Source organism: Pelodiscus sinensis, chromosome 4 (assembly GCF_052426305.1).
Source record: "Pelodiscus sinensis isolate ZL-2025 chromosome 4, ASM5242630v1, whole genome shotgun sequence".
NCBI classification, from domain to species: Eukaryota; Metazoa; Chordata; order Testudines; family Trionychidae; genus Pelodiscus; species Pelodiscus sinensis.
Genome location: NC_143055.1, coordinates 76,400,671 through 76,413,922, shown reverse-complemented (window position 1 = coordinate 76,413,922; position 13,252 = coordinate 76,400,671). Strand labels below are relative to the sequence as shown.

Sequence of the window (13,252 nt, the reverse complement as noted above, 5' to 3'; positions counted from 1 at the left end):
TATTCTTCGATGTTTCAGTATTAATGCAGATGGGGTACTATCAAGTAAAGTTGCTTTATGTGGTTGGTTTATTTGGCATTTGGTTTACTTAATATTTCAACTTTTGAAAAACATTAGCATTTTAATAGAGAATACATAATTATTGTCCTACAGTGCAGAAAACAACATAGGGGACAAACCATGTTACTTATGTTACCTTATTTTAATGCATTGAATTAACTTTGACACAAATCAAATCTGTGATCTGCATGTGAATCGTCAGTCTCTAGACTGCTCCTTTGTCCTTCACATGTCATTTTATGCAGTTTTATTCAAGCATTGATTTTTTTTTTTGATCCAAGAGTAGTCAGAATATATTTTGCTATTTGTATGTAGGTACAGAATTAACTTCACTTCACTTTATTCTGGAATGTGAGCTTTGATTACTCTCAAACTGTAGATTTTTAATTATATAAAATTATATGTAAGAGTATATTATATTCTTAACCGTGTTTGAGAATACGAGGCTAAATTGACATTATAACTTATAAATATTATAAGATCAGAGTAAATCTACATGGTGGCCTGATACATCGATGCATGGCTTTGGCGTGTATATTGGAATTAATTCTTGCTAAGGAACGAATGGAACTTTTTCCATTAACTTTACTAGAGAATTCCTAGAAAAGAGCTTCTGTTTACAATACCATATATAGAAAAGGCTGACTTCATCCAGATATGGGTTCATAGTGTTTTCTAGAATAGCAACACTCTTTTTGTGCCTGTTAGTTTGTAAGCTGTTTTTGGAGATGAATTGTTTTTGTGGGTATTTTTATACAGCAAGCTTTTCTTCTAAAACAGCTTTGTTGTTCACTACTGAAAAATACTATCTGAAAGTTTTGGATTTTTGAGGTGGGTTTTAGTTTTGAACTTGATTGCCTAAATTATGTTGTGATGTAGCAAATGGATGTAACATTCAAATAACTATCAGACATGCATAGTACTGGACAGAAACTTTGCTTCAATACTTTATATAATCAACTGTCTATTACAAAAGAGCTTTAATTTTATTAACTAACAAAACACATGATTTGTTACTGGAAACACCATGCTATCTTTTGCAAGAGGTTTTTTTACTTGTTTATCTTCCGAAAATTCAGATACAGTGCTACTAAGGAAGGTTGAACTTGTCTGACTGAAGGAGGAACGGATTTCAACCTTTGCCCCAAACTCAGATAAAAGCTGAACTTTTGTGCCAAGTAAACTTGCAATGTCATTGAGACACCAGAGTCTCCTATAATTTCTAATCCCAGCCTGCCCATCACACGGAATTCTGTATTAGCAGAGCAGAGGCTATAGAAGAGCCTATCTGGTTCCTTTATTAGTATTTCATTTTTTAAAAAACCTTAGCTCCCGAAGTTGTGATTTTTTCTGTTCTGTACCTTCTCTTAGGTTCTCTGTTCTACAGATTGATTTATGACAATAAGACTGAGAGGCTCAATAACTGAAGACCAAGATCTTAGAATTAAGTATAGGCATCTAATTTAAAGGTTTCAAGGTCTTCTCATGGAAAGCCATGTGTGTCCTGTGATGCAGTGGGCAATATTTTAGCAATAGGTTATATTAATAAGTAGTGAAAAGACTGAAATGCTGCATGGAGTCTGGGGCCGGCCCCTGGCACCATGTGGCAGTTCTACTTTTAAATGCACAAGAACCCCTACTGGGGCTGTTGTAAATTTCAAAGGCAGAATGCTGTGCCGCACTTCCTCCTTTGAAATGTAGCAACATATTGAAACTCCCGGGGAGTCTCACACTGGCCCCAGGCTCCAGCCAGCACTTGCACTTTGAAATATACAAGAGCCCCAGTAGGGATTCTTTTTTCTGTACTTATTTATTTTCTCATTGTTTGATATAACCATTGAAACATTTTCAGTAAATGGAGCCTTTACACATCTTTTTGCTACTATTCAGGTATACTCAGGGGCGGCTCGTGGATGTAGGCAACCTTGGCAGTTGCCTAGGGCGTCGCGTTAAACGCGGCACCCAATGATGACGTCACACATTTAAGGGCTATGGAGGCGGGGGTGCTGATCGCGCATTCCGCCTAAGGCATCAGTTGCCGGCAGCTCTCCTCGAGCTGCTCCTGGGTATACTATTACATTTAATTAATAAATTATATAACTTAATTTCAAATTCTTCTTAGTTCTCATTTTTAATATGTCAGAAAATGGTGAATGATCTATTGATTATTTACTAGATAATTCATGGTAGCAGTTTTCAAGTATCTAAAAGAATGTTACAAAGGAGGAGGGAGGAAAAAAATTTCTCTTTGGCCTTTGGCCTACATAATTCACTTTTTTGCTCACAAGTTTATGTTAAGCTTCATTAGGATGGCAACTGGAATTTAACCAAACATACACAATGGCACATATGATTTATTTTTTATCAAACAAAACAACCTCAGTGTTTTGGATACATAAACTTCTATTACCAAAACATCTTTTGCTTTTTTAATCTAAATTAACCAGAGAGATGAATGGTAGTCAGTGAAATGAATTGATTATTTAAGGTCAGCCTAGAAAAAATTAGCTAAGTGAAAGTGGCTGGAGATTAAATCCCTTGTCTCATCTCTGTCTCTTGAAAATGAGACAGTCTCCTAAATTACTTGGGCTGTCCTATTGTCATATTTATGAGCTTGACCTTAAAAGTTACATGTTTTTCTCCTGATTGTCTTTACTTGTACTCATTATTTGACGTAGGCTCATGGTTTCAGCATATTTATTTAAAAAGACTTTAATAAGTGTAGGCCTTAATATATTATATTCATATTTCATGTTAATAGAAATCTTACTATTTAAAAAAACAAATTAAAATCCACCTTTTATCATTATGGTTTTTTTAAATCAGTGTTGAGCCACCCTGGTAGAATGACGATCATAGTGCTGGGAAACTACGTCTTGTTATGCTATCAGAAGCTAGTGGGCCATCTTCACGTAGCAAGATATCTCAGTGCAACAGAAATGATCAGACCACCTGGTACTGAGAATTTTTGCCTGAAATTTAAATATAATTCCTAATGTTTTAATAAAATATTCATATTGGCCACTAAAGCTCATGATACATCTGCATGGTTTTGTTAGTCTATAAAGTGCTATCAGACCGATTGTTGCTTTTTAAGTTTATTTGTAATTTGTTCTGGAGGGAGGAGTGTTTAGTTTTTCTAAGAATCATCACTGATTTAATCACTAAGAGGAAAGCTGCTGTTCACCAGATTTTGAAAATTCCTTACAATTGTTTTGTATGAAACATCTGAATCTGAACAAAAAGTGGCACATATCAAATATGAAAGGACTTTAGAATTAGAAATCAGCAAGGGATTTTAATGTTAAAGCTTTAAGATTCCAGCCAAGGGCTGAAGTGTCAACATTAAGTACTTTTTTAGGTATATTTGGCTTGACCTAAAGAGCAGGTACTGGAAATTTCATAAAAGATATATGATCTCAGTATGGCTTATTTCATTATTTTTTCTTGAAATGTGCTTCAGATTCTGAACTAACTTACACTGAAATGTGAAATACTTAACTCCTGTATAGCACTTTTCATCACCAGATCTCAAACCATGTTATAAAGAAGATCTGTCTTATTTGTATCATGTACCTGTTTTACAGAGACTCAACATTTAATGACCGAGGTTACGTCACACTAATAGTCACGTTAGGTAAACTGGCAACTTCGATACTCTAAACTCACCATTAGATATGTTGGTAAACAAGTTTTAAACATAGAGTATTTTCATTAAGGATTAAGAACAGACGTGAAAATGTTTATTAAGTATTGTAATATAATTTTTCAGACATTGAGATGTCCTTTGAATAATGAACTATGAATGCTGTAAATTAATTTATGTATTTGTTTTCTTTTAAAGATTGATGTGTGAAACTGTGAGATATGAAAGGCATGAAGCAAATGAAGTTCTGTACTAGTAAGTGTTTCCTTTTTCTTCCTTTTACTATGTGCAGTTCAGTGAATCAGATCTTTCCAAAAGTGCTAAAGTGTGTGTTTGTTTGAACTTGCTTATTAAAAGCATGTTCTGTAAACACAAATAAGACCCTTTAAGTTCATCACCTAACATAAAAATGTGCAGGTTCAGACTGGTGTCGGGGTAGAGCTGATGTGCATTGTTTTAACTTTGTAGTTAGTGACAAGACAGAGAATTAATGGTGTGGAATGTCATCTCCTCAGATTAAGCTGTCATCTGTATTTACATCAATCAAGATAAAGCTGTAGTGACCAGTTTTTCCTGTCATAGGTGCCTGCCCAGGTGATAATTAGCAGGGATGTAAACTGATATTAAAGACACAGTGGAGATCTCTTAACAACACACATCCTTTAGAATAGTAATAGAGATGTAGTCGTGTTAGTCTGATCTTGCTGAAACAAAAGAAAGGACTATGCAGCACTTTAAAGACTAACAAGATGGTTTATTAGGTGATGAGCTTTCATGGTGAGCTTTTCCTTTAGAGTGCCTTTAATTTTTCCCTCCACTGGGCTATTTTTTGCAGATTTTAATTTAAAGCAGGTAACCTACAACTAGTCTAGTGCAGTCTTTATTAATGGATGCATTTTTGTATGAATAATACAGCCATGCAAATTCTTCTATTCCACTTGCCCAGAATCTGTAATTTAGTTTTTGCGTGGGCAAATAATTTTTTGTGTGTTTTCATTATTGATCTTGACAAAGAATGGTGAGTATACTTTTCATGATTGCAAAGTTGAAATGGTGTCTAAAAGGGTGTAAACTAAATGTATCTAAAGAAAGATATACTGAAAATAAAGGTTAGTAGATATAACATATTCTAATATCATGATCTAGCCAGAATAATATTAAATATTGTACATGACAATTTTATCAGTGAACATTATGATGGCAGTTTTCATTCCATTCTGGTTTGACTGCATTCCTTTTTTGGGGGTGTTTAGGTTTAATAATAATCATCTAGATTCTAAATCTCAGGAATAGAAATTTTACCTGGTCATTAGTTGGAAGAAAGAATAGCTGTAGGAGACATCACATCTTTGCTTTTTTTGGTGAACAAAATAAAGGTGCTATTCACAGAATTAATGGTATTAATACTTACATTTTCTCAGAATATATACCTTGAATACTTAACATACAAGTGGAAAATCCTGAAATCTGGGTTAATTTGAAGTTCCTTTTCCATTCCTTTGCATTGATTCCCTTTGTCAGGCCTTTCATGTGACTTTATCTTCAGTATGATCTTTGCCTGTCCTTTCTCCTTAGTTTCTGACCCTTTTTTTCCACTCCATTCAGTTGGTCTAATCAGCAATTTCTTCTTAGACACACAAATGTAAAACGTTGGGTTTTTTTAAGCATGAGTGATCTGTACACACTTGGACTCTGAATAGTGGGATTAATTTGAAAGCCTATACAGTACTGGAATAATTTTTAAAAATTGTTGGAATTTTGTTAAGTCAGATGCATAAAATATGTCTGACTTGGTTATAGTTGAGCATTTTTATACGTTGAGATCAAAGATAGATCTGTAAGGAAATCCTGCAAAATTTACTAGTTTGCAATTTCTTATAATTCTCCTTGACTACTTGAGTGGCTCTGAAATTCTGGTGTTTTCAGTACAGTTTTAATTTTAGTTAATTTCCATTTTATTTTGGTATGGTAAGCCTTCTGGGGACGAAAACTTGTATTTTCTAAGGTTGGCATATGTATGAAAAGATAAATGTGCATAATATCGAAGGTTATAAAGAGATGCATTTACTAGTCCATGTATCTGTGTTTCGAGGACTAGACACTTTCATCTCTAGGTAAGTAATAACCAAAAGTTAATTTTGACTTATATGAAATGATATGGGCATCTGTCTAGTTTTTTAGCGGACAATGTAGAACTTCACGACTATAGCACTTGTTTTGTAATTTCAAAGGCCAAGGATTTAAGTAGATGCAGACATTGAACTCCTTTCTGTTCGGTATATACACAGAGGATTTGATTTCAGTATTCTTAATGTGACAATTTTTAACAAGCTCTAAAATTCACTTAAGGTTTCTATGGAAGTAGCTGCAACTATGACTGAGCTATAAATGATTGATTGACCTCTTTTTTCATGTATATACTAATGACCTTCCCCAGGCGCAATTTATTGTATCCGTATTGGGAAGCTAAATCTTTATTTCTCTTCATGCGAAGATGAAAGCCAATACACTTGTTATTAGGTGGAACAAACTACCCACAGAAGCAATATACATTTATTGTAAATATAGCTGGTCCCCGAGTTACGAACGTGTTACGACCAAACACTTGGCTTTAACTCGGAATGGTCGTAACTCGGAACCCATTGAGTTGCATTGTGACCTCACTGTTCATAAGTGCGGATCGCATTCGTAACTCGGAGCCTGCATTTACGACCACTTTCGTCATAAGTGCGGATGGTTGTAAGTTGAGGTGGCTTTAAGTTGGGGACCGGCTGTATCATGTTTCTAAATACAGGACTGAAGCCTTGTTTCCTCAGATAGTCATGTAGGGAGAATGGAGGTACCAATTTTATCATCTGAAGTTATAAGATACACATTTAAAAATGTAGCATAAAAAATTATCCATGTTCATTAAAAACTTGACTGCCACGCTATCTATTTGTATCTTTGTCTTAAAACAAATAAGCTGTGTTATAAGCACATTCATAATACCTATATACATTTTTAGTTTTTTTAAATGGCCAAAAGGGGAAAAATGGAGCATCTTGTTAAAGTTTACTTAGCTCATCTGCATTTACTTTACTATCAGCGGGTATATGTCCATGCAACAAATTCTCAGACCCTACGGCCATCTCCCTGCTTAACATGGAAACTGGGTTATTTAAAGTGGCAGTTCAGCTCCAGTTATTCTTCATTTGCCAGACATCTCTACTAGTTTCATTTGATGTGAAGTTAATGATAGAAAGGCTAAAAGCCTTTGAGGCAAAAATGCAGGTTTGAGGCTTTTTCCTGGCGTGCGCGCGCACACACACACACACTTGATTTTCTTACCTGCTTGACAAGACATTCCCGTGGGTTTTTGTTTTGTTTGGCTCCTTGCTACATTCTGTCAAAGTACTTGTTAAAAAGATTCTACATCGTATTCACATTGGATAGGCCATAGATAAGAACTGGTCAGCATTTTTATTTATAAGTATGAATTTTAATAGTTGCATAAGTTGCCATTTAATTTATTAGAATTACTCTAGCAGCCAAAATACAGTTTCTTTTTATGACCACATTAAATAAAATATGCTTAGCTATGTTGGCAAATGAGGGATTTTTCTGACTATAGAAGTATTTATACTTCCCTGAACTAAAAAAATACAAATACTAAAACCCCCATCTTTAAAAAAAAATATTTTCAGTGGACATGGTTAATATGTGGTATATACAGATTAAAATCAACAAAGTTCGCACATAAACAAATATCATTCTGGGGAGGTGACAATGACGTGTGTACTTGGGACTAAATTCACCCTTAGTGTTTGATTTTAGTGCAGTAAAACCATAGATGAATTGATTGCATTAACATTTTATAATTGACAAAAAGTAGGTTGCTCTATTACTTTGACATTTGAGAAGAGGATCTTCCTAACCTCTGCATGATTTAGTTCCTATGTCCTTCTCAACTTCCTTTCTGAGAGTGTGTATCAGACACCTTTTCCAAGACTGATATATTTGATAAAACTTCTTAAATTCTTGCCAATGAGAAAATATTTCAGAACTTCAATGTTGGTTTTAATAGGGTCACCTCCTAAAACTGAAATGCCTTAGATGAGTGTTCTCCATCTTTCAAATGTGTTTTAACTAATTTTAAATGAGATTAATTTTCTTCTGTCAACACTTACTAAATTCTTTAATTTTTAATCTGATTTGAAATTTCCCCTATTTTTTCTAACCTAATACTCTCTTAGTTCTGCTACCAACTGCATTTTAATTGAAAAATCCTAAATCTGATTTCAGTGATGGACATAATTTGATTTAAAAAAAGAAACATACACACATTAGTACACAAGAGACTACTTATTCAGACTTCTAAATAAGAAAGAAGCATTAGAGAGCAGGAAGCCTGCTAAAGACCTCTTTACAGATCTTGCTCCCTAAATGCTGTCCCTTTGAATTCTCATAAACAAAATCTAATTGAAATTAAGATTCTTTGGGTTCTACAGTAGAGCAGTCAGTAGTACTTGCATGACTCCACCTATTCAGAATTGGTTAATAGGGCAGAGGAAGCACATGCAAGAGAGTTGGTTTAATGAGGCGGGGCCCCCATTTGTGCATAATTTGGTATAGCTATGGAGTGGGAGGTGGAAGCATGCAAGCATAATGTGGCCCTTAGTTTGTGGTAAGTGATTCTTTGACTGGGCAGCAAGACATTAAGCATATATTAAAATTTGTATTTTGACAAGTACATTTAGGTGCTGAAGTTTTTTAGCTACAGTATATTGTGTTGATAGATGCATCTTTCTAAACGAAGTACTCTAAATAAGATTTTTTTGAATTTTGTATTTCAATTTAATGCTTTTAAAATTAATATTTTATAGTCCAGACTTATCTTGTACAACATTTACGTATTAGGGAAGGGTCTTGGTTGTTTGAGAGAAGTCAGAACTTTCATGCTTGATACTCTATGCTTATAATTATTTTCTATTGCTTTCTTTGGCAAATTGCTCTACTTTTAATCAACACTTAGCTTTTTTCTGAATACTGTGTGTCTTCACTGAGGCTTTGGAAATATTTCAGAATGCATTGTACTCAGTGAAGATCCTTGATTTCTAAATTTGTAACAGATTTCCTTTTAATTCCCATGTTTCCTAGGGCACAGAAGGCTTTATGAAAATGCGTAATTAAAACCCCTCTGAATAAACAACAAACTCAGGATTAAGTCTATTTTGAAGCTTTTGTCTAGATCAGCATACTGACTTTCAGATAGACCTCTTCAGGCGATATATATTAATTCTCCTTGTGCTTCCACAGGCCTCCTGTGAAGGTCATCCAACAGTATATTTAATAATGCAGAAAGTCATTGCAGAAGGTCTGGTCTATTGCTTCCTCGCTTTCCTGAAGGTGTATAATACCTTTTGATAGCCAGGCAGTTGGCAAAGTTGTGCTGGGATCCTGCCAGGTCTGCACTGCAGTAAATCAGAATTTCTTATTTATATATTTTATTGGGAGGGCATTTGCCACAGAGAGATTTTCAGCCAACATCTGCCAGTAGGTCAAATATATTCAAGGACTTGATAGTTGATTCTGAATAGATAAAAGTTATTCAGTGAAGACATACAAATACAGACAACTCATTGCTAGTACAATCCGTTCTATTAGATTATTTTGCATGATTTTGTAAGCCTTTTGTCAGATTGAAATTAAGGTGTTTTAGAAGAAGTATAGGTTGCACCCTTTTTATGATTTATTAAAGATGATTATATTTTTATTGTTGTAACAATGCTGGGAATAACAGGTAGTTTTAGAGAAATAATGTAAGGCCTTGTCTACACTAGCTTGTTTTGTTGCCAAAAACTGCCTTTTGTCAACAAAACAGTGAGTGTTTACGCTGCAATGCAACTTTTGACAACAAAAACTTCCAACCCTATGAGAGACTTATCTTTTCACATGGAGCCATCTGCTTGGCCCTGCTGTCCTGCTAGCCTGTGGATTATGCTACTGTGAGGGGTCTGTGGGCCTGCCGGTTGTGGGCTCTGCAGCCCTGTGGCCTCTGCTGTCCCGCCAGCTTGCGAGCTCCACTGATCCCAGCAGCTGGCAACCTTTGCTGCTGGCACTCTATCGTCCATGAGTATTGGATCACAGATGTTGCCAGACCACAGTCCCAGACCACAGAGATTCAACCTGTACTATATCTGTCCCTCAGATTGTGGGGAAAAGGTGGAAGCTGTAGCTATTATCACGTGGGTAAGTGACTCATGATGCAAAGAAAATACATATTTTTTTCAGTTAAACACAGGAAAACAGAATATAGGTTGGACCTTCTTGGTCCGGTACTCTTGGGACCTGACTGGTCCCAGATGAGGGATTTTGCTTGACCAGAGGCAGTCTTCCTGTCTTCCCCTGCCTTTTCTACTGGCCAAAGGCTGTCTCTTTTCCTCTGCTGCTGCCATCCCACTGCTATGTGCCTGGTCCTGGCCTCGCTGGGCAGCCACGCTGCTGCACACTAGGCTTCCTGGCCCTGCAGGACTCCAGGCCACCAGCCTTGCCCTGAGACTCGGATCTTGCCAGACCATAGATGTTGCTGGACCAGAGAGTCCTGGGTAATAGAGGTTCAATCTGTATTAAAATAAGCGACTCTGACAGAAGGATTTTTATCCTTCTTCAGATTGATCAGTTTGGCTGTTTGAATACTACAATGGGAGCGTCTACAGCAGGGGTCAGCAACCCTCAGCATGCATGCCACAAGCAGCACGCAAGCCAATTTTTATTAGGGTTGCCAGATGGTTTAGCAAAAAATACCAAACACAACCCTCACCCTGCAAAACAAACAAACAAACAAAAAACCACACTGGGAAAAAATTCTGTCATGTTGTTGTTAAGCAAAAAAAAAAAAAAAAAAAAAAGTGTGTGTGTGTGTGTGTGGGGGGGGGGGAGTTAAATTTGTTAAGCAAAAGTTGTACTGCTCCCTCCAGTTTGGGACCACACGCAATGCACCCACCCCTCCCCCTAAGCCAGCCCCCCCCTCCCAGTCTCCCATCCCAATGTACTCACCCCTGCCTCAGACCCAGGCCTCCCTAGCACCCCGCCACCGCAATTCACTCACCCCTGCCTCAGACCCAGGCCCCCCTAGCGTCCGCCCATCCCAATGCACTCCCCCTGAGGCAGGCATCCCTAGCTTCGGGAGCCTCCACCCCAATCAAATCTCCTCCCTCCCCCCTGCAGAGCCAGGCACGAAGGAACAATCTGACTTTTAAAGTGGCTGCTTCTGCTGCCCGGCATGGCTGCCTTGGCTCGCAGTGTGTACAGGGAGGCATCACGTGGCCAGCTCCCGGTCTCCGCTGGTCACGTGGTCCAGAGCGGCACGCACTCCGCTCCCAGCCTGGCACCCCCCTAGTGTGGCGCCCAGCACGTGCCCCTCCTCGCTAGACTGTGCCGCGCTCCTCCACCCCTGCCAGAAGTGGCAGGGGAAAATGTCTCCACCGTGCTTCCGTCCTAGGAGAACAGGAAATACTGGACATTGCACATGTCTGGTATTTCTTGTTTTGTTTTTTTTACCAGACGGAGCCCACAAATACTGGACTGTCCAGGTAAAAACCAGACACCTGGGAACCCTAATTTTTATTGTCATGCCAGATGGGATTTCAGCCCCGCTCCCCCCGTGCTGTGGCTCTAGACTCAGCAGTGTAGCTACAGGCTGGAGCACCAGCTCTGGCTTTCTTTTGGGCTGGGGAGTAGGAGAGGTGCATGCATGTCCCTGGCTCTGTCTCCTGCTTCAGCACAGGGGTGGGGGTGGGCCTTCTCTACAGAACTGGGACTAGGCAGCTGGCACAGGTGGTGTGCTGGGGGCCCAGGCTGTGTCACACTGCTCCCCGTGGGCTGTGTGCGGGGGTGTAGAGTCCCTTACCCAGCGCTCCTCTGTGCCTGGCTGGGCTGGAGCCAGCTGTGTGCAGCCCTGGGCTCTGCCTGCCCCAAAGCCACAGCCTGCAGGCAAAGAGCTGCGCTGGGCAGGGAAGAGACTCTGCCTCAACCCCAGCGCTGCTCCCATGGGGCTGAGAGTCCTAGTGCTGCTGCCTTGTTGGTGAGTGTGCTTGGGGGCACAGGAATGTGGGAGCAGGAGGGGGTTGAAGGAGGATGCAGGGGCAGGATGGGAGGGGGCAGGAGATGCACTGAGGGGCATGGGGCGATGCAGGGGATCAGGCTGTGGGGGCAGGATGGGAGGGGCAGGGATTTCTGAGGGGGGGGGGGATCCTGGGGCTGAGGGGAGCAAGGCTGGAAGAGAGGAAAGATGGGGGGGGGGTTATAACTTTACTTGGCAGAAGCTTCACTTTTCTTTACTCCCCACTTATTTGCTTCCCACCCCAACTAGCTATTTGGCTGGCTGCATTCTCACCCTCTCAGCTTTTCTGTGTTACTCTCCCAATCCGCTCCTTCCCCCAAAATGCCGCTCACCCCCACCCCAAACCCCCTCTTGCTGCCAAACTCCCTTCCATAGCCTGCCCTCCTTACCCCATCCTGCACGCCATCTCCTGCCCAGATCTTGCATCCTTATCCCATTCAATGGGACTCTGTCCCACACATTGAACCCCTCAATTTTGTTCCCACCCCGCATCCACAAAATCCACTAACTCTGGAAACCCAGAAAAGTAACTCTGGTCTTTGGGAAGCCCTGAACCTCAGTCCTGCCTGTCCCTTTCTCTAACCCTGTGGGGCCCGGAGTGCTAGAGGAGTGAGGTGTCTCAGTTGGGGACCACATCAGTGAAGTTAGGGGGTTTTGAGATGATTTTTTTTTTTGCTTCTCACATATGTGGTCCCCAACTGATTTTTCTGTGGGTCAGTGAACCGGCCCAAAAAAGGTTCTGCACCCCTGCCATAAATAAAGAAAACATCGAAACCTTTTGCGTTGGACATAATATTTTACTTTATTTAAAATGAAGTTTGATAAAGTAACATGAGAAAGTTATAAATGCTTAATCTGTTTAATAATTTAAATTAAACCATTCTTCCCAGCTGCAGCACTAGCAAAATGGCTCGGGCATAATTATATAATTAAAAGTGAGTTTCCATTAGCTACTGGTAGTCTGCGGAAAGGTTTGCATTAATCCAGGTGGTCCACGGGGCGCGCAGTGGAGAAAGCCTTTGCCCCCATCCTGAGAGAGCAGCATGGCCCAGGACAGGAGGGTTAAATCTTAGCATGCTACTTCGGAAGGTTTGCCAACTCCTGGTCTACAACCTCCTTGAAACACAGCTGTGTGATCAGTGGTGTTTATGAGCTCAAACATATGTTGGCAGAGCTTTATCAACTCTGCCAACCTTTTAAGCTTTATGAATATCACTGTAACTGGGAGACGATTCATATATTAGAAAATGTAAATAAGCCAGAGAGAAACACATCTGGTTTTATCAGAAGTTAGAAGTACACTTTTGATGTCATCAGGGATTGTTGAATAAAAGCATCTTAGAGTGGAGAACAGTTACTTATAAGACAAGTTCACAAAGTCATGTCTCAGAGTTCCATGTTTCAGAAATAATGTCTCTGATTTAACAAAAGCTTTTCAGGTG

At 39.3% G+C, this 13,252-nt stretch overlaps 1 protein-coding gene across 13 annotated transcripts in view; it reads left to right on the top strand.

The window, feature by feature from the left end:
- RAPGEF2 (Rap guanine nucleotide exchange factor 2) overlaps nucleotides 1-13,252 on the top strand; it is a 302,566-nt gene that overhangs the window by 108,814 nt on the left and 180,500 nt on the right. For all 13 annotated transcript variants that reach the window (XM_089777952.1, XM_089777951.1, XM_089777944.1 and 10 more), the window contains exon 3: nucleotides 3,905-3,961. In XM_089777952.1, the coding sequence (XP_089634078.1) occupies nucleotides 3,905-3,961 (57 nt within the window). The remainder of the gene's footprint in view (nucleotides 1-3,904; nucleotides 3,962-13,252) is intronic.